The sequence below is a fragment of the Apus apus genome, chromosome 5, assembly GCF_020740795.1.
Source record: "Apus apus isolate bApuApu2 chromosome 5, bApuApu2.pri.cur, whole genome shotgun sequence".
NCBI lineage: Eukaryota > Metazoa > Chordata > Aves > Apodiformes > Apodidae > Apus > Apus apus.
The window spans coordinates 35,066,569-35,089,392 of record NC_067286.1 but is presented as its reverse complement, the minus strand read 5'-3'; the positions used below and the strand labels follow the sequence as shown (position 1 = coordinate 35,089,392).

The following is a 22,824-nucleotide window of genomic DNA, read 5'->3' as shown; positions in this document are numbered from 1 at the left end:
GCATACACCTAAAACGATTTTTTACTTTTTTTAAAGAGGGCCATGAATTATCATCAGAGTGGGGCCTCAAATCAGTTGTTATTCGAAGATGATCTGCTTCTTCTCAAAGCCTATATCATCCTTACATCAATTTATAGCAAAGCATGAAGATATAAAACCTACAAGCCCAATTAAAAAAGCATTACATACAAATTGAGCATTGAAGGTAGTGTGGTTTTTAAACAAAATTCTGTCCTCTTGCAGGGTTTTTGCATGACCTTTCTTCACTTCTTTAGTTTATTTTCTTTTTCAAAGACTTTAAAAGATGACTACTTTTCATCCATTTCTCCCTCCCAATAATAGTGGTAACTGCCTCCAATTTACTACACTCTCTCTATTTCACTTCCTTTATAGTTGGTTGATCGACCTGTCCTTTAAAAGGGGGAAAAACCAGCTTTGGAGAGTGCCTGTCAAATAATAAGGCTGCATAGTGATGTGACTCTGTGTGTGTGTGAGAGAGAAATCAAATAAAATCCAGAGCTGAAAAAATAATTCACTGTGTCTAGCATAGAAGAAAAATCATGATGAAGTCCTGAGGTAACATAGTGCTTTCAGGAATCAGAAAAATGACACTGTCAAAACACAACATTAGTTTTCAAAAGCCTCCAGGCAAAATTTTATTTATTTAAAGTTAGCTCCTATTTTAATAACAAAAAAGTGGCAGCATATTCTACATCAAAGAAAAAAAACAACTTTTCCTAATGTTTCCATTCCTCTTGTGAAGTACTGGAGCTGAAGGAGTGGAGCTGTCTTTCTCTAAATAATTATGTGCGTGTCAGGATCTCAACCTGAGAAAGCTTTTTGTCTGCACTGGGGACTGTAGTATAAAGAGAATCACATTTGGCTTGCCTAATCTGAGCAGCAATGTGAGATATTCTGACTTCAGTATTTAAATAGTTTTAAAAAAATCCATAACAATGAAAGGCAAGTCCTGAATCAACATCTTTGTACACTCTCATGCCTGGATGAAGGAGGACTAGAAATGAGAAGCACACTCATGGGCTATAACTCTCCAGCCAAGATCCATTAACCACGTTCCTTCTGGCATGGCTCAGGAAAACTGTCCCCTAAAAGCAGATGGCACACATCTGGAGGCTCTCTGGCATTTTACCCTCATTTCAGGCATCCTCACCTTCAGAGTGATAGAATGTTAGAATCATAGAATAGTTTGGGTTGGAAGGGACCTTAAAGATCATCTAGTTCCAACCCCCCACAATGGGCAGGGACACCTCCCACAAAGCCCCATCCAACCCAGCCTTGAACATTGCCAGGGACGGGGCATCCACAACTTCTCTGTCTCACCACCCTCACAGTGAAGAATTTCTTTCAAATGTCTAATCTAAATCTGCCCTCGTCATTAAAGTTATTACCCATTGTTCTGTTGCTAAAAGCCCTTGTAAAAAGTCCCTCCCCAGCTTTCCTGTAGGCCCCTTCATGTAGTGGAAGGCTGCCATACGGTTTCTCCAGAGCCTTCTCTTCTCCAGGGTGAACAGCCCCAACTCTCTCAGCCTGTCCTTGTCGGAGAGGTGCTACAGCCCTTGGGTCATCTTTGTGGCCCTCCTCTGGACTGGCTCCAAGAGCTCTATGGCGTTCTTGTGTTGGGGGCTCCAGAAGCCAGGCACAAGCACACTGTTAAAGTAGCTGAAGCATTTACTATTTCAGACCTTGTTAAAAGGACGAGAGATGCATTTTAAAGCACACTTCTGTAACTCTTTCCTGGAAAATCTATTCCTCTTTGTTCTTCATACGTTAATCTTTTACAGTTACAACTAGTAAGAGTAAGAAAGCTGTCCAGGGTGCATTCCTTCAAATACATCCGTAGGTCCACAGACCAGTTGTTTGCCTTCTAAGCTTGGTTTACCTGCGGGTTCCTAATAATACCATTCCTTTAGCACTGGCTTCTCATCTGTGTTTCCTTTCTATTATTTCATAACATTTAACACCTTCTGCTTTGAACCTTATCAGATCCAGCTCCAGATCTGTGCAAATTTGGTTCAGTTACAAAAGGCATTGCATTTGCATGTATCTGGGTCTTGCTGCAGAACAGTTGGGTCTGTGTGGGAGTAGGACTGAACTTTATTGCATTGAGATAACTCTTACATCTGAGAAATGTATTTCTTCCTTCTGGACCCCTCTTCTATAAGCAGCAAAATAAACTACTGTCAAGGCAGCTACCAACAAAACCACGGGAACTGAAGAAGGTGAAGGAATGCTTGCATGAGCTGGCACCCCAGTCATAGAATAACAGAATGGTTTGGGTTGGGAGGAACCTTAAAGATCATCTCGTTCCAGCCCCCTGCCATGGGCAGGGACACCTCCCACTAGATCATATTGCTGAAAGCCTCTTGCAGCCGGGCCTTGAATGCTGCCAATGATGGGGCCTCCACAGTTTCTCTGGGCAACCTGTTCCAGTCTCTCACCACCCTCACAGTAAAGAATTTCCTCCTAAATCTGAATTTCCTTGTCCTCTCACTACATGCCCTCGTAAAAATCCCTTCCCAGCTTTCTTGTAGCTGTGCAATGTCACAACTTCTATCTCAGAGAACAATGCCTTTTTTGTAAAGTGGGAGTATGGCAATAATACAATCTACCAAGGATATCGTGGTTATTGAGAACTGTCAACTATGTCCCAAGGATGTTATGGTTATTCAGAATATAGACTGCTGCCTGACAGAGCCTAGAAGAGGGATTTTTCCCTTCTATCATGGCAAAATCTGAAGTGGAACATGTGTTCTCATCAGAAAGTAGTAATGCTAGCTGCCTGGTGATGTGGCTTTGAGGCTGAAGTCTCCCTGTGGAAACAACTGTTCTTTTGCCAAAGTAAATACACTTCCTTAGGGGACAGAAGAGAGTAGAGAAGCTCTTCTCCCAGCAGTATAACCACAGAGACCTGCCTACATTCACCCTGTGCAGAGGAAGCCTAAACTAAAGAAAGAGGTGTCCCTGTCCCAGCCAGGGCTCAAGCAAATTTTATGCAATGGATAAAGTGTAGAACACTTTGGGATAATCAGGGATGAATCATGCTGTAAAATGCATCATTAATGCTACTAGATGTACTATAGACTTCTCCTGTGAGCTGAGACTGCTGCAGGCAGTGTGCTGAGAGAAAAGCTCTCCAGATTGTGCTCATGCAAATCGGTATCTGTGATCACATTCATTCTGGTTCCCACTACAACATTACTTTCACACTCCTGTGTGCTGCTCGCTCAGTCTAAACTTTTTGTTATTGCAGGTTGTATGACTACAACATAGCATCTCTTTGCCAACACCTTTACAAGGGTGAGAAAACACTATTTCAAAGATACAAATACAGAAATAGAGGCACAGGAAAACTAATGGATATGCTTAAACTTACACAGGAAAGGTGTGGCAGGACCCTAAGCTAAATCTTACTCTGCAGTGCCCTAACAGGTTACGAGACTGGAGCAGCTGTCAATTCGTTCAGGGCATTCACTTCAGCTTATCTTTTTGTTCCAAAACATTATTTTCTTTTGAACTGGAGATCTGCATAATTTAGAGAAGACCAGGAATTTCTGGAAGCTGGGAAAAAAAGAAGTGAAATATTACCTATTTTGAGCACACCCTGTTTTTACTGTGGACAGTAAGTCTTGTCAACTGGGTTAAATTATACAAACAGCATTTCAAAATTATTTAGGATTAAATGATACAACCACAAAATAGCGATATAATAGGAAATGGAGGATGAGCAAACATACCCAAGAAATGGTTTTCAAACATTGCAAATGAAATGGAGAGTCAAGGCAATGACAAGGAGACTGCTGCCAGTGACATATCGTGTGAGAAGATTCTCGAACAACCTATTTGGGAATATAGGGGAAAAGCAGACAGTACTCTAAAAAATAAGAAAAGTAGGAAATCACAGGCAAAACCTAGCTATGAATTAATCCAACAAAGTTCAAAGCCAAGAAATTGTGAGCAGTGAGTCATCAGTAAAAGGGCACTTGCCTGTAACATACGGGTTCAGTTCACAGGTACCCAGTCTGTTTTTTAAAATTAAAATTTTAAATATGTCAAAAATATTCAGTGTTCAGATGAAAGTTGAAAAAAAGAAGCTTTCAAGATCTCAAGTCTGTATTTCGAATGTTTGGCTAATACATCAACACAGGCTGGCTTGCCAAAAATACTAAAATACGACTAAAGAGATCATAAATTAGTAAATTGTCAAGTATTCTTAATATGTATTCCCAATGCCAGACATGTATAATGCTAAAACAAGGTTACTTAAATAATAAGTGCCAGTACTCAGAAAGCTCAGGACAGTTTTACTTTTAATAGACATAATAAACTAGGTTTGCTTCAGCAAACCTGTTCTGAAAGAAGTAACAAAGATTTAACTTGGACACATGAAAAGTTTCTATATTTTAGGATTTCATTGTTCATTTGGAGAACTATTATACCATGCAGTACAAACCATTTATTTAATCAATGCATTTATTTGAAATAATAGTTTTATTCAATCAATGGCTCTTGATAGACTAGACTACTGCATGTAGACATGAGATAATGGATGGAACAGGATGTCCTTGAAGAAGAGCTGCTTCAGATCACCTCTCTAATACTCAGGAGACATCCTCCTTCCAATGCCCTTCAGAATTCCGAAGGCTAAGAGGGAAGATGCACCAATGCTATCTGGTTTAACAAATCAGCTCCTGAATCACTTGACTGTAAAACTCACAGGGAAAAAAAAAAAAAATTAATATCTGCTTAAAATATCTCAATGTCATTTTAAAATCTATTTAGGAAGACCAGCTCTGGTGCCTTTATAGCAGCTTAGCCATGTGCATTGTAAAGGCTCACTGGTACTGTAGCCATCACTGGGTTTTGAAATGAGTAAAACACGAAGTTATTAAATCAGTTTTGGTCTTGCAGTCCTACTTGGTCAGTTCACTTTAGTATGCTTTCAAGCAATTAAAGAAATTGATATACAGAGATTTTTAAAGGGGGCAGATAAAATTTCATCGACACAGAGAACTGTAACAAGACATATATTTATTTCGGGGAAAAAAAAAAGAAAGAAAATATGTGTAAGCCACATTATAACACTTGTTACAGCAGAGAAAGGAAAAATCAAAATCTTGGGTTACATTTTTAAAGATATTTTCTCACCTATTACACAGCCCTTCTGTGTTCTGAGTGCTGGAACCTCAATCAGCCAACTTTTTGTGTCATAATGTGCATACGAAACATTTTCCTGCTGGCTTGGTGAAAATCAGAGACACAGAAGAATTTGTGTGTATACGTAAAGTCCTCAAGAGCGGTGTTTTAGCACAGTATATGAATTTATAGTATCGAAGATTAAAACCTGCTGGGGTAAGCACTTAGTGAAGTCAGTTTTGAAAAAATAAAACACCCAATAAACCCTGCATCTATGTTTTGAGTATTAGATGTCTTTCCCCCTGTTCACTAAAACACATGTGTGTGCATGTGTGTGCACTCATGCCCCCACTTCCTGTCTTCACCTAGCACTTTTGTTACAAATAAAGTGAAAAAGTGCTCTGTGAAATAACTTACTCACAGTAGGATGGAGTAATTGTGATGAAAGTATGGCATCAGAAGGCAGATACAATGGTGTTATTTCTTTCTATTTTAAAATCTTAGGTTTCTATATGGAGCAGCACTTTACACACCTTGCATATGCCTTGCATATCCGTGTTGAACAAATTGCCCTGTTCATACTTAAAACGCTGCAGACCCAGCTTATAGTTTGTTACTCACACCACTTAGAAGCTATGTGAAAAAGTCAGCCAACTATTCTTTTTTAGCTATTCACAAAGTAAGCCTGTTGAAATTCTAGTTGTCTCCAAAAAGAGAAAGGTTTGCTTTCTGTTGAGAAAATAAAAAAGAAAAAGAAAAAGATTCCATTGTTTTTCAGACCAGTGCATTCTGTTACCATTTTTCAGTGCAGCTCTACTGGGGAAAAGGATACTTTTGAGTCACAAGGCTTGCAGGAAAACTTGCAGGAAAACTCACAGGAAAAGCTAGTTTCTTTAGGAGCAAATATCCTGCCACCTTCAAATATGCAGTACAGTATAAAAGCCAAGATCAACATCTTTGGGTATCTTTTCTTTTTTAAACTCATTATGAAAAAAAAGATTGCTACTGCAGTCAAATGCATGCCAACTATTTGGCTTCCATATGATCTATGAAAAATTAACCTTCATCCTCATGTCTCTGAAAGTACTGTCTCCTCTACTGTTTCAGTCCAGCTCGTGTGTCTTTGGTCTGTGGGCACTCCACACTGAGAGAAATAAAATACTGGTATTTCCAGGGAGAAGCAAGAAGATGATTTAGCCTTCTGAAAGAGCAAAAGTCAAACAAAACAGGCAGATACTGGTATTAACAAGTTATTTTCTGATTGTGAGGAATAACAAGGATCAAATACATGTAAGTCAAGACTAAAAATTATACTGAATGCTAATGAACTAATGTATTGTTAAAATATTCTTCCTTTTTTTCTTAAGAAATTTAATTTAATACATCCATGTATTTATACACTGCTAGATAAAAAGCTCTTTGCCTTCCTCCTTCTAAAAATATTTTAGTAACTGTGAAAAAAGTAATTCCTACTAAAGAGGATGGCAGCTGTGCTGTATTACTTGATATAAGAGTATGGAACAAAACATTTAACAGTCTCCATTTTCAACTAATGATCAGCAGGGTGTGCTGGGCATGCAGAGAATCCAACAGAGGAAGCTCCTCTTATCTTCAGTAATTGGTTTCGTATCAGCTGCTGCCCAGTGCTTATCTGGTGGCTGGTAAGAAAATCAAACTGGAGTGCTAAGTCCACCTCTTAGTCAATCCAATGTGAACTTACTGTTATGCAGTTGACTTTTGTGCAGGTGTCTCATACATATGCTGGTCTAAGAGAAGGAGAACTGAAGTGCTGGTCATGTAGCTGTAGTGCTCACACAGTGGAGGAGAAAATTTGATACTCCTTCTTGAAGATTTAATTTTATAGCCTTTGTCAGAAAATAAGATTCCTGTAGAGTGACTTACTGCCTCAAGCATACTTCGAATAGTCAGTCCTATACTGATCTTATATCCTGTTATGAGTAAAATATCAGTTACAATGAAATTCATAGGTGCTTCACCTGTGTCTGAGCCTGTTTTAATGAAAGCAGTAGTAAAACTCCTGGTTTTCTGGAGAAGATGGAAGCCCTGGGGAAAACTCGTAGCTCTTTAATAAGAGCTGTCTGCCAGAGGTAAAGTGCAAGGATACCCACTGTTGCCTCAGAAAGCAGGATGGGAAATCCTACAGTCTGCCCACCATCTCTACTATTTGCTTTGGTAAAATGTGCATCCTTGAATACCCCTCTGAATAATTCTTCCCTGATGCAAGAAAAGGGTTAAAATCTGGCCACAAATAAGATAATGAGTTGCCCTGAAGTCAGTAAATTTAACATAGAATTGAAAAGAATCAAAACCTGTATTGAAACGAATGTTCTGGTTTCACCTTCATCCAAAAGATCTTAAGTTATAATCAGTTTATTGTAACCAAGCCTAAACATATCAAAAAAAAGAACTGATGTGATCAGAGCAACTGACATCTCCTAAGAGCAACCTGCTAGTACCAGAACATACCTAAAAATAAGTGAGAAAAAAAAGGACAAAGGAAAAGAAACATTTATTGATCATACAAAGCTGACTTTGTCACATATCATCAGGCATCATTAACAAGATAAATATGACTTTGTTTAAATGAAACAATACTGCTTAATGAAAGCATCCAACACAGTTATGATAAATTCTTTTCTTTGTTCTCTTCTGGATGGAATGTGTGCTTTGGTATCAACTCATCGCTTTTAAACAACTAGCTTAGCCAGCATGTTATATGAATAACTTCCTTGCCAGGTAAATCCACCACAGGGACTAAAATGAGAGCTGGGGTCTTGTTGCCCAAATATGTTTCAAGGTATTCTTGCAGTCCTAAAATAGAAACAAAACAATTAATGAACTTTCTTTGTCTCATTTTCTGTTGTGTCCCATCTCTTAAAAATGATTTCTAAACACAGTCTTGAAAGTTATTGTGGAGCAGCAATTAACAAAAGGAAGTGAAATGTAACTATGTTTTCACTTTATATAGAATAGTGAATCACCATCACCCACCTCCTCATCAACTAATTTGAGATTAATTTTACACATTACCTAAGGCCGTAATTCAGCAAAACAGTTAAAAAATGTTTCTCAAGCTTGAGTGAGTGTTCTGCTGATTACAGATATAGCAAGCTGAAACCAAATGCAGGTAGTAAAAATAACTAAAGGCCAGTTGAAATTAAGTTGTCATTTTTAAAATTTGGATGATCAGCACCTAGTTGTCTGTAAATGAAATTTTGCTCTCAAGTCCCACCGTGGTGCATCAATCTACTAGAACTTAAAGTGGACATTTTTTAAAACATTATGAACATGATTTCTATTTGAAATCAATGGAAGTATGCTGTGCTGAAGCTATAATGGAGGAAGTCTGGGGACGGCAACATATATGATTGCATATCTAGAGTTAAGAGATTTAAACTGCTAAAAATACAGAATCTGTCTATAAAGAGCTCTAAAGGGACTGGTATGTGTGGCAGAAGTTTGTAAAATTAAAATCCATTAACAGAATTAATAATGGAGAAGATCTAATTAGGACAATATTAAAGAAAACTAAAGAATGAAAAAAATAAACTTAGCATCAAGACATTCTGGTTGTGTTGCAGCCCCAGAGGACATCCTAGACATGCTAGAAATGCAGCCACACAGAACCCTTCAAGACTACCGAGAAACCCCCAAATGGCCCTACAAAAGGTATGGCCTTCATACATTTTGGTTTCAGTAGGCTGTTCCTGCCTGCAGCTTCTCTGATTATGGCAATTCTTTATAACACTAAGCAGTCTTGGCTAGAGAGGGTGTAAAGAGGGCAGAACTTGAAGACTGTCAGAGCTTTTGTGTTTTTTTTGGCTTTACCACCTGTCAAACTGTCGAAGTGTTGCCTCATGCAGGATAAACCTGGAATTTTGCAATTATGTTCACTGAAGCCAAAACTTTTCTCTCTTGTTCCCTGGCAGCAGTAGCATAAACTAATGTAATAATGGTAATGCTTCCTAAAAAATCTTGCAAAGACAGTACCAGTCTTCTGAAATTCTGCTCACTTCTTTTATATTAACACCATTGACATTACAGGTGAAAACAGACAAGGGTGAGACAAAGATCAACAGTCACCTCCGAGGTCAAAGGACTTTTTCGTGCTGTGTGTAAAAAGGGACTCAGTCTATGTACTGCAGATATTCAGCAGTGACCTGACAATTAACCATCGTCAGCTAACATTTTCATTCTAAACTTTAACTTCAGAAAACCATATAGCAATTCTGGCTCAGAAGGCATTAAATAGAAGTGGGTAAACACAAGTCACCTCAAAAATCACTAATGCCACCCTATTAAAATTATATTTCCTTTTTTTTTTTTCTTAATTAAAATTGTGAAAATATAGTTTTAGTCTTTTTTCCACAGGCTTAAAAGCTGTGGAATGGTGCTGAAACCTACCATAACAAAACCAGGTCTTACTTTCAAAGGAAGAATTAGAAAATGAGATTATCTGGGAATACAACTCTATTATTTGCATTTTTTTGAGGTGGCCAAAATAGCCATAAATATTTACATTTGAACACATCCTTGTGGACTTGCTGCCAGCCAGAAAGAGACATCTTTCCAAAAGACCATAGCCTTTTCTATTGCAAGTGCAAACTGCTGCAGCAGAACCTACACACATAATTAAAATGTAGACGAAAATCTGGGACATATGCCTCTAAATGTTTTATTATACTTATAAATCACATACTTTGATCTGAAACCATTCTACCTTAGATGCATGTCTTCATATATTTAAGAATTGTGGGTAAAAGTCTGCTTACAAATTTCCCCTGAAAAGAGAAGACTGGATCTTACAAAAGAGTAATATTATTCTCTAAGGTCCCACAGAAAACAACGTACAATTAGTAGATCTGTGTCAGCCTATGTAATCATAGCTGACACAATGCAAAAATTGACAGCTGTATATTTTACCTGCTATAAATAAGATACTCTAAATCCTCCAATACTACTGTATATTTTTAATGATGTGACACTAACAAAGACATAATCCTTATATATTTCACAGCAAATTATGCTTTTAGATAAATAAGAGCCTCAGTCAAGACTATAAGTGTTTTCTGGAGTGTGTAACCTTACTTAAATATATTTAAGCTATCAAACATTTCCTTCCTTTATATCACTGACAAATGTTTGCTCAGTTGCATGCCATACTTATAAAAGTTCATTTAAAAAGTGAATAAAGGATGGGGATGGCGGGTTACTGTGAGTGTGGTTACTGGAGCTTTAACAGGAGCTATATAGGATTGGTATCAGGCTTAAGGTTATTTAATCTGCCCTGATACAGAATGCTTACTGAAGTCCATTAATGTTTATCACAAAACCAGCTGATTAGCAAGCAGCAAACAAGTGCTGCATGTTTTCATTCATGTGATAGTCCACATCAATTATTAGTACTGCATGAAATTTCCTGAAAGTAGGTGAGCTTCTTCCTGTAAGATGGATCCCTGCTACTTCCAACTGATCAGTAGAAGCTCAGGGCACAGGTTCCATATGGAGTTTCCTTCTGCACCACTATACATTTTTTTATTGACCTGGGAACAGCTGAGGGACATGGATGTAAACAAAACTTAACACAAACAAAAGTAATTCAAAGTCTTTGCCTCTCTCACAAAAAAAATCTGGCATTACAGTCTATTTCTGCCATTCCTCTGCAAGGACAGGATACTGAAATAAACAGCTTGAGGATCTCTCATGCAGACTTTACGGCCCTTCTATATAACATGGCAAAATCTAACACTATAAGCTATTGTTTTTAAAGGTGCTTTTCACACTAAGTAGATCAAAAAATGTCCTGGGAGCCCCTAAAGGGTCATTCCAAATGATTAAGAAGATTATTTTTACATCTGTACTGTCATTGGCTTCAGCAGGATTCAGGCAGTATAAGGTGAGGCCACAGAATCCACTTATGTTTCCCAAATCAGGTTCCCATTATTGTTGCCCTACTCTTCACTGGATATTTGCAGGGGAGGAGTAATCTAATAGCTCATATTGAAAAGGAAAATGGTAACAAAAAGGAAGATCACATTTAGCCCAGTACATAAAAAATTGCTTTCATATTACAACTACTATCTTTCCTTCACTTTTAAACCAAAAGATATTGTTACATTGCTTAGAGCAGGCTTTTAAATCCCTGAGCTAATAAAGCTCCATTGGTTCAGCTGCAGAGATCTGACACGCAGCATGTACTTTGAAAAGATGCGTCACAGGGGATCAGGTTCCTAACAGTTGACTAAGAGTTCAAGTCCCAAAAGATGTGCCCCTGGTGTGCAGAACACTTAACCCTTCGACCAGTACCAACATGACTATTCACAAATTATTGATGTCCCTAAATCCCTGGCAGATTGCAGACAGTTCTTGTCTGCCTTGAAGCCAAAGCATATGGTCACTAATGAGATGGATTAAAAAATACGTACACACGTTGAAGGCTTTGTCACGTGAATGTAAAGCCACAGAAATGGTAGAAGGTGATTGAACTGGACTGGACACTGTTAAACACATGATTAGCCTCTTGTTATGGATCATTTCCATTGATCTATATACAGTTTCACAGCATAGTTTAATTAAAACTGTCTGGAACAAGCCTCTGCTTTAAATGATCAGGCATAGCAATGAAACGGTGAAGCACGAGGAACCAGAGACCCCCCCTCCCCTCCTTTCTTAAACATGGAGCTGACTGTCTCTGTGGTTTGCAACCACAGCAAGGAAGGAACACATGCTTTTAAAAAACTTATCTGCTTCTATTAATGTTTATTTCTCTGTGACAGAGAAATCAATTCAGGATTTTCCCCACACATTTAAGATAATATAAAATGATATAGCGGAATATAAGATTTTAAAATATAACCTGAACAATTGGGTTGCTTCCTTTTAGTTAATATCTTCCTGACCAAAATAAGCCCAGTAAACAAAAATTATACTGTTGGAATATAAAAGCAGGTGACTTTGCAAGTGAAGATCTTGTGCTGATTTTTTGTTACAGCTGTGAAGTTTTTAAATGGCAATACTGTGAACATCTTGCACAGTCCAATACTTAGCTTTTCATATGGTATTTTATGGTTTCTTGATGACATTATTTCCTGTTTGTCATTTCCCCACTAAGAGACTGGGTTTTCAAAATGCTGTGCCCATAACAAAAATGGTCTTGTAAATAATTGTGTTTCCATTTTGAAAACTTATCAGCTAGATCTGTTCTATCAGCATACCAGTTCTAGGGAAAACTGGCCAAAGATATGTTACTCAATGCTTTTAAATTTTTTTTCCAAAATTATAAAATTTGAAGTCAGTCTATATTATTTTTTTCAAGTGGGAAAGATTTCTATGTACAGAAGAGGGATAACAGCAACTAAACTTGGGAGGATGGAAATGGAACTTGCTTTAGAAGCAAACTACTCCTGATTATTTAGTCTGGTTATTACACTAAGATCCCTTGGTCCTTCTGGTTTTAAATGAGTTACAGTGAGTGCCTACTGATTTATAGTGTCAGGGTAGTGATGATTTGCATACTTCTAACAATGATCAGGGCATAATTGAGTTTTGCTGAGGCCTCATGACAAGGGGAGTTCTGTGGCATCTTTTGGCAGACCAGATCAGGCTCTAGAGATGATATAAGCTTCTTCATGCAATAGTGACAATGCACTTTAATCACTCTGTGTTTGTTTTTTTTTAAAAAAAAGTAACTGGCATAATTCAGACCTCAAAAACCCCTAAAATGTACTGTTTCAGACCTATTTGTAAAGCATGCACACGCCAAAATTCAACAAAACAGGAAATTACAGAGGGAGTTGCAGTAGCATTTGGAACTCAGGTCTCTACAAACACATGCCTGGTCAGATTCCAAAGCAGCAACTCAGATCTGCAAAAATCTGTTTTTACAAACAATGCTTTCATAAAAACACGCCTTCATGGATTTGTCACATTTCATTTCAGTTTATCTGGCATTTATGGACTCATCTATAATGAGGGGTTTCTTGCACCAAACTAGTTTTAGTTGCAACAATAAAAACGTTTTTTTCAAGTAACCACATAACAGATGAAAATACAGCCTAGACTGGAAGCACTAAAGCCAGTGTTAGCCATTGTTTTTCAGCTTGTCGCCAGTAGCAAGAAAACATTTCAGATCATTGCAACGTCTTCTGTGAAGAATATGTTTATTAGGGCCCAGTTTGATAGGACTCTGCCATTCTGGTAATAACATATTGCGGTTTGTAAGCACAGATTCATACAAAACAGGGTAACACTTCACCCATCAGACCATTTACCAAATGAAATCACAGAATCATAGAATGGTTTCCAAGGAACCTTTAAATGTTATCTAGTCCAACCCCCCTGCAGTGAGCAGGGACACCTTCAACAAGAAGAGCTCAGAGCCCTGTCCAACCTGACTTTGAATGTTTCCAGGGATGGAGCAGCTACCACCTCTCTGGGCAACCTGTTCCACTGTTTCACTACCTGCAGCATAAAAACTTTCTTCCTTATATTTAGTCTGATTTTACCCTCCTTTAATTTAAAACCATTACCCCTTCTCCTATTGCAACAGGCCCTACTAAAAAGTTTGTCTCCATCTTTCTTATAAGCTCCCTTTAAGGCTGCAATAAGGTGTCCCCAGAGCCTTCTCTCCTCCAGGCTGAATAACCCCAACTCTCTCAGCCTTTCCTCTTAGGCCATTTTTGTGGCCCTCCTCTGGACTCATTCCAACATGTCTCTCTTGTACTGAGATAAAAATCTGCTATAAAGGGAAGACTTCAGGGGTTTTTTATATTTTACTGCTAGTCTTGTTTGTGCAAGGGAGTTCTTGTTCCTTTGGAATCTATCTGAAATCCAAAACAAACCATTTCTAGCCATGTTTTTAAGGCACGCTATGGTGAAAACATAATGAAAGTTACTGTAGGCTTGGATGGGTACTCACAGGACTCCGAGCAACTCTTTCTACAGCCGAGCAGAGGAAGAGAAAAATGAGCTATGTGAGCATGCAAGGTAGCAGCCTATGGACTGTTTATGGGAGATACAAGAAAGCTGAGTGATTGGCTCATCTATAGCCAAGTTATTTAGTCATTGAGAATACTTGTGCTCTGGCACCGCCAGCAGCCAGGGGACTCAAATAACCAGCTCTGAAGGAATCAAAAAATTGCCTCTTCCTCTCCTAGCCTTACCAACCTCTCTGCTGCTCCTCTGCTTCAACTGGAGGCTGTGGGAAGGAAAGAGGGCTCATTCCCAATCAGGGAGGGCATTAACATTTACAAGAACCTCACTTTTCTAGAGCTGAGTAACTATGGAAGCTTTTTTAGACTGTAGCTAATGCATTTTTTAGCATCTGAAAGAAAATCACTAGACAAAACAGTTATTTTTAGTGCTGGTTTGATTGTGGGCCTGTCAGCCTTGGCAATGCATCTCTTTTATCAAGCTGCCACGATACTTCATTTTGTTTTCAGAGCAAAGTTTGATTAAAGACCAATTTCAGAAAAGTTACTTGCTGTGGGCGTTAATTAGAGCTTTCTGGACTCTGCAGGGTTTAGCTTATGATCCGTTTCACTTACTAAACCTGTAATTCAAGTTACACAGAGATGGGAATGAACCAACCCCTTTCTATTCTTCTGAAGACTTCTGTTTAACTCAATCACGAAAGAAACTCTCTCCTTTCCATCCCTAATAAGGAATTGTATTTTCTAGCTTTCCTAAACAAAATTAAAAATAATACTTCACATCTATAAAGATGTGAACTTTCAAACTAATGAACTGAGACAATCCTTTGAGCTTCAGGAAGGCTTTGCTTCTAAATAATGTTTTCAGTGGTGCCCAAGTCTACTGTTCATCTTAGGAAAAACAGGTAAACACCTTTTCCCCTTCCTCTGCATTTTTCTGAGAGTGGAGTATTGCCATGTAGGACAAAGTTCCTGGCATTCCCTTCCTCCCTCTTAGTAACAGACAAGAAAAGCCTTTTGCCTTTCTGCAATTAAAAGGCCAGCTATTAGCTCAAAAACCTTAAAAAGGTGATTGATGAAAAAAGACTTGAAGTACTTGCAGGTAATAAGTACCAGATTGAAGTAGAATTTATAACATGATATAGTTAAAATTAGTGAATTAAATGAAAATGCCATTGGGGTACTATATAAATACTAGCAGATAAAAAAAAAACAAACAGCCCAAACCAGAACCTGACGCAGCTACATCAGATATTTGAAATGAGGCCAGACAAAACCTCAAACTAGGTACTAAAGAGAGCAAACCTGCAAAGGAGAAGATAACCAAAACCAGTCCATTTCTTTTTTCCAGTAGACAGCCTACACAGGAGAATTGAGGCTGAGCTATTTAAGTGGAGTTCATGGATACTACCATCTTTAAACATCCTAGAATACACATATACATTCTCTCCTGAACGTCCTCTCAGATTTTGAAACCCAAACTTCAGATTAGTTTGCAGGCTGGTGTGGAATCTTCTTAAAGCTGTACAGTCTGACAGATGTACCAGGAATGCTGAGGAGGTAAGCGAATCAGGCAAACCTAGTAATCAAATGAGGTTTTATACTGATATTTATAACAATTACAATTTCAATCCCAAATGCCATGCCTAAGACAATTATACACCACCTAACTCTGGATGTACAGACATTATCTTCCAAAGTACACACATTACCATTCAAATTAGGTGTGTTATCATGCACATCAATGGCAAGTTGCAGAAAGAAATGTGACTCTTTTAAAGATAAACTAATGTTTCTGAGCTCTTCTGTGCATTAGTTATGGCTGTTTCTCGGCAGAAAGAATTAAGATTTAGTTTCCATAATAATTCTTTCAAGCTGCCAGTATAGTTTAGAAAACATCCAAGCATGAAAACTCATTGCTTTCTGTGTTCCAGTGTTCTGTTTTTAGCCATGTCCTATATACAGGTTGAGAACTGGCCTATACAAGATTATAATTGTGTGCTTTTGTTTAAAATGTTATTAACCTGCTGCACTGCATAAAGAAACATTTGAGCACGGCCTTCCAGTACTCACTGGGAGGTGTAAATATAATTTCAAAGAGAATGGAGGATTGAACTTTCTGAATACAATCACTCAGGGAAGAACTTGTGCTTTTTCTAAAACCATGACAGAGTGCAAAGATCAGAAGCCTGTTTTCCCTGGGTGCTATCTTTCAACCCTGTAACAACCCAATCTCTTTGAGGGGTGGATGGTTATTGAACTTGTATGCCAGCTGTGTTCAGAATCTCTGGGGAGGATGGGCTGTAATGACACCACGCAGGGATGAGTTATGAATGGAGACAGATTATTACAAAGAGATGAAACAGTAAGGACCCATTTTTCAAGGGGCTTCTTAAGAATGTACTTCACAACATGTGCAAGCACTTGTTTGTTCATATAGTCATCTGAATGTGCCTATGTGGACAGATCAAACCTCAGGATTTACTAGATCTCACACAAACTTTTTTTTTTAATATGCAAAATCAGATAAATGTGCACTTTCTTGATTTTTTTTTCCAGATTAAATGACAAATTGGTGTGAAAATGATCAACTGCAACAGCACCTGTGCAGTAATAATGTAACTTGCTTTTTCACCTTTAGGTCACCTTACAGCTAGTGACTCTTGGCCCACAGGACAAGATCAAGAGATGGCACAGATTCGCAAGCTGTAGGACAGTTGGTTGGTGTGCCTTCAGGTAGGGTTGGGGACCCTGGTGGGGCAGTGTGTGTGGGAAGCTCGGCTGTGCCTGCTGGTAATTCAAGAACTTCTATCTCCAGGGCCTGTCAATCTGGCACCTTTCACAAGTGTTAAATTCACTTAAGTATATTTTTTAAGAAGCTGTCATGAGACATACTGAAGCAAATATGTCCTTCAGTGGTTACACATGTACTCAGTTGTAACAATGTTTGTTAAGTGCTCTGTCATCCCCGAATGATATGTTTGGTACAGCTTCCACATTCGTGGAATTCCACATACTGAAGTCTGCTACATGGTCTCTAAAACCAACGGCTTAAGAACTATCTGATTGGACACACTGCATCCAAAAGGCCTGACCGTGAAGATACATAACCAGCAGACACCACATACATCTGCTGGTGTGAGAATTTAGGCTACAAATAATAGAAAAGGTTTCTAAAAGATTAAAGATGTGGTAAATATATTTGGACTGGATATAGAGAAGATCATAATATCCTTGCTTTATGTCAAGTTGAGCTGTGATCATTTAAAATAATATAAATGAAACAATTGTTCTCATTTCTAGGCCAGATTCTTGAGGTCTGAAAATCTTAGCTATGCTAATTTACACCTTCCAAGAAGCTTGCACACTAGATGACATATTTATATATAGTATCATTTGCAGGTTACTTCTGGATATTTACCATTGTAAATAGCTCTGAAACTTTAAATCAATCTGCTGCACTAATGTAAACAACTTACAGCAACAAAACCAGATAAAAGTGCACCAAACATGTTAAATACATTATTAGGTCTACGAAGATCATTCATATTGATCTGGGTTCAGCTTCATAGCACACGTTAATCAAGGCTGCCTGGAAGAGGTAACAAAGAGTGGTCATGGCATTCACTGCCTTATGTCCTGAGGTCACTGATTTAATCCTAGAGTGAGTCTACAAATGATTAAAATTACATTATGGCTGTCTCTGAAAACTTCTGCAAAATCAGCTGGAGCAGGCTAAAAATAAGGATAGCCTAGTATTTAGAGGTGGAACAAAACCCAGCTTCTGTTTTAATGGGGAAATCATGCTGCTGGAGATTGCCAATGATCCACCCAGCAGTCTGTGGGTTCTTGATTGCCACACAACAACTTCTCCTTGATCTGGGAGATTTACATTAATTGGATTTTTATCATGTATGGCAGACACCCAAAATTTCAGTACACTTATATTCCCTACAGTCAAGCAAGAAAAGGAGAGAGATGAAAGTCTTTAGTTCCTCTTCATGGCCTCCAAAGATGACAAATAAATCTCACTGCTAGTGCTTCCTGTGTAATGTGAGCTCATAGTTTGTTACAGACTTGGGAACAAGAGACAGGGAGAGTCATTCAACTGTGTCAACAGACAGGAAAATGAAAGAAAAAGGGTCTGAAACTTGGCCACATAGCAACGTGAGCTGCAAGTAATTTTTGCTCTAACTTGAAGTTATTAACAGCATAATTTATAAAAGCCTTCAGGAAGACTTACATGTCATTTATCAGGAACTGAATAAACACTAAATAACGGAAAGGTCTACCACAAAGAGTTTACCCTCAGAACAAAAAATAGAGAGCTGCAAAAGGAACGTAGGACAGGTAGGAAACTGAGTCTTAGAATACTGTGCCAAAATGACATGATTTGTTAAGGTGATCTGTGGAAAAGCCAACAACTGACCCCAAATTGTGACCTACCATGCACCTTTTCTTCCTGTTGAGAGCATACCACAGTGAGCATGCTTATGAAAAACAATAGTGGCCAAGAACTGAATCATCCTTTAGCTTGAACTGCTTCTAGATCTCTGGAAGCTGAAATCACAGTCCCAGAAGAGCACTGCTGCACATGTTTGACCTGCTCTGCTGTCAAACAGCTTCACTGCTTGGAGGTTTCTGCCATTCTTCCACCATAATATGTGGTTTACAAGGTATCTGTGGGCTTTATGCCAAAATAGTCTGTCATATCTGTCAAGGGACTACACATCTGACTGTCTTATGATTGCTTAATATACATTACTATGTATTTTATTCCACAGGGTATCACAAAATGCTCCAACAAAGTTGAATTATTACACAGATGTATATATAAAAAAAAGAATCACCAAAATACATGGGCTTAAACACCTGTTCTTAAAAAACCTTTGGGGAAAGCCTTTTGCAATTATACAGACTGCATTGCCTTCCGTAAGTCTGGTACATATTGTGATTTATAGCCACAAGGGTGACAGGTACAGTACAAATCACAGCCCAGCAGTGAGTGGAAAAGCTGCCTGAATTTGGCCTGTTGCTTAAGGGTTCCAGGTTCCCCCAGGTGGGCCAGTCTCCAGACCCCCCATGGTGGGCCTAGTACCCACAGGTGACCAGTCAGTCAGCAGCACCGAGAGTTCCTCTGTTGAGCACCAGTTCTTTCAACAGGAATTTCTACTTCTGGAGCCTTAAGCCACATCTCCATCAAAAAATACATAAGCTCAAAGAGATACTGAATTAATGAAACTGAAAATGCTCAGAAGTAAAATGGATGTGATGCTTTGACCACTTTTAAGAAACATGAAGTGCAAGTGATGGAAAGGTGACCTTTATCTTTCCCACAAACAGCAGGCCAATCTATAAGGCACAGCAAAACATGCTTTTGATTTATCCTTGTGCCTCCTTCTTTTTTTAAGATGTGATCTGAGGTATGAGATCTGGTTTTAACAATGTTGCAGTACTGCTAGAGGGAAATAAACTGTTCAAGAAGACATGTCAGTTTTAAAGTAAAGCAAAGATGCCCACACAGCCCTCGCTTTGGTCAACACTGATACTTTATGCCATGGGCCTTAACTTGTCAGTGAATATCATACCCACTGCATTCCAGAACACGGTAGTGAGAAGGACACGCTGAAGAGAGCCATCAACATCTTCTGTTAAGAGGGCTGCTCTTCTCCTGGAACATCAGCACTGGAGTGGTCCTACCAGTATTTTCTGCACTACCTTAGCTGAATAAGTAGCTTTTTTCTCAAAAAACCCCCACAAAACAAAACAAAACAAAAATAAAGAGAGAGAGAGAAAAAAGAAAAAAGAAATCAATCAAACAACAACAGCAACAACAACAAAGGTTTCTTTTCCAAGGTAGTTTTGCAATTATACCACTGCTAGGAAGACTCATTAGAATCAGGCTATCACCTCTTTTTCTTATTGCTAGGAAGGAAGGCAACAAAATATGCTCAGACTAGCTGAATTTTTGACAAACAGCTTTGCAAGGCAAATAAAACTCATCTACAGCCTGCCACAGGAACACTTCGGGTCATTAAGGATCTAAAAAATCTGGTAAGAAAAAAGGGTGAAACATAAAGTTGCTAGAATATGATGATTATAAATATTTTAAAGTATTATTATTAACAATAATCTAATATTATTATTAATAATCTAATCAGTTTAATTTTTTACTTACCAAGAGTTAAGAGGCAGAAGAAATTAAAAATAAGGATCTTACAATGTGTAGTCAGAACTTCATGCTAAATATATTTGTGTCCTCGTGCAAATGTTTCAATTTGTAATTTTGGCAACTAATTTAGATACATCTAGCACTTTCACATACTACTAACATCAATACTGCCAGAGTCAAAGCTATTGGCACATCTCTTTTTAGTAAAGCATAGCACAAAGTAATAAAATAATAATCTATTTGCTTAAAATATAAAAGCTGGTTATTTTTTCGTCCAGGATTCTAGTTTTCCCTCAAGGGAAATCTGGAAGTTTTACATTCATTGATCCTTCACTTTGCCACTATTCTTTTCTCCTTTGACCTTTTAGTTATTTTTTTTGTTTGCTGTCACACTTTTGCTAATTTGTTTGTAAATTATGAATCTGATCTTAGCTTCCTTTTTCTTAAGCCATTTGCCACAAGGTTTTAGAAAAATCTACACACAGTTTCATTCTTAAGGCCAACCAAAGATTTACAATATGCTAAACTGGGCAAAAATTCTGTAGTAATCAGCACAATATATTTTATACTCCATCATAATAATTTTTTTCTGGCTCCATGTCGATATAACTTTTTCTGCTTTTTACAATGGTTTACAACTTAAATAATTTAATACAACAGTTGTTATATTTTTATTGCAAGCTTATAAAATTTGTACCATAAGTCTCTTCCATGCTATATATTAAAAAAATAAATGACAGAGAAGAAGGGGAACTGATTATTACTAAAACTGTAATTCAGTCTCCCAGTTCTGAACGTGTCATAAAGCACTTCTGGCTCACTCATGTACACCACACCTTGTCGGCCTTCCTCTAGGGAACCACCACTTCATCTTTAGTTCTCCTTACCCGTTATTTTAATGCTGGTATGGGAAAAACAACGACAATTTCACATTTCAGGCACTGATGAAGTAGCGGTCGAGAGGAAAGAACCAAGGGGCAGGAATGTCATTGCCAGCTCTGCCACTGAGAAGCTAGAAATCCTCAGGCAGTTTCTTTTGACTTCAACAACACATACAGAGCTATGCTTTATTTAATTTTGCAAGGGCTCCCAGTGCTGTAAGGACAGGTGTCTCCTGAAGTCTCAGGCAGGACTTTTGCATTTGATTTTTGTGCTTCTGAGCGAATGAAATTCTTGATGCTTCATAAAATCAATCTGCAAATTTCACACTTCCACTTTTTGGAAGAGAAAAAACGCTTTCCTGCCTTTATGAAATGCTTTGAAATCACTTGATGAGTAATTGTTACTGCCTTAATATATCTGAAAGTTCACGTAAAAGATTCTGCTGCAATGAATCCTTCAGTAAGACTCTTTTTAAACGATGTTTTACATTACAGACCCACTTTATATACTTGTACATAGTTCTGTTCACATCTACAAAGTAGGACATTGTATATCCAGAAGAACATACAAGTCTGCTACTTTTGAAACTCCTTTGCTGAAAATATCCATAACAACAATAAACATTGATTTAATTTTATGACAGAAGTAAAATTTTCCTACTCGGAAATACTACAGTTATTTCTATTTCTGCAGTGATTATTCATATTTTTTAAATTTAGGATAAAACTTCAACTAGCTGTGTTACAGATTCTTCATCACCTAGTACAGTAAACTATTTCTGCACAAAATGCATTATAGAAGACCTCTTCCTCTATGCTGAGAATTTTAATTGAAAAGAAAGCCTCACATATACCTTAGAGAGGTAAAACATTTCTGTTTCTAAGGCTTGATAAAAAATCTACAGAAGATATTTCTGATGGCTTGGCCAAAAAAGTACATAAATAAGTCCTGTAAATCACTTAGCTGTCTAATCTTAATGCTGCTAAGACAAAGGCTCTTTGCCTAGATGTTTAAGATTTCTTAGTAGAAATCATCTTGTGACTCCTAAGAGATCAACACAGCCAGCTGAGAAATAAATGTACAAACATATTTGTCCAAAAATGTGGTAAGTGTGCTGATACATGAAGATCAGTTTCTGAATTGTGTTGCTATGATTTCAGCTCTTGCTTCCTGGATCACTCACTTTGTGGGGTGAAGAACCACAGATGCCTGCATCCTCTCTGAGATCTTTTTTTTAACCAATACTTACATCATACAATGCCAAAATGAACAATGGAAATAGAACCAGCACTGCACTCCTAGATTATACAGCAAGATATATATTTTTTTTTCCCCAAATGTAAAGCAAAAAATAAATCTTGGAAGACAGATACCTGGAGGACAGCAGTTCAATTTATTGTGACAGCTACCTTTCTCACCCTCATTTAATATCTTATGTATGATATTTACCTTAGCATGTTTGTAACCATGAATATAATTAGATCAAGCCATCTGAATTATATGATGGATTTTAAGAGCCATATTAAGCTCCCACACTGTAGGAATGGTTGCATGCTTGATCTGTTAACATTTGATAACTGATTAAAAACGTGCTGTATGTAGTGTTCTAATTTCTGTTCATTGCAAATCAAACCTGAAATCTACCACACAGAATGTTGTTTCTAA

The 22,824-nt window shown here is 37.8% G+C and overlaps 1 protein-coding gene across 4 annotated transcripts in view; it reads right to left on the bottom strand.

The window, feature by feature from the left end:
- Nucleotides 1-7,665: 7,665 nt before the first annotated feature.
- Nucleotides 7,666-22,824, bottom strand: part of DPH6 (diphthamine biosynthesis 6) — a 196,786-nt gene continuing 181,627 nt past the window's right edge. For all 4 annotated transcript variants that reach the window (XM_051621258.1, XM_051621262.1, XM_051621261.1 and 1 more), the window contains one exon: nt 7,666-7,986. In XM_051621258.1, coding sequence (XP_051477218.1) covers nt 7,871-7,986 — 116 coding nt within the window. In that variant the 3' untranslated portion in view covers nt 7,666-7,870. The remainder of the gene's footprint in view (nt 7,987-22,824) is intronic.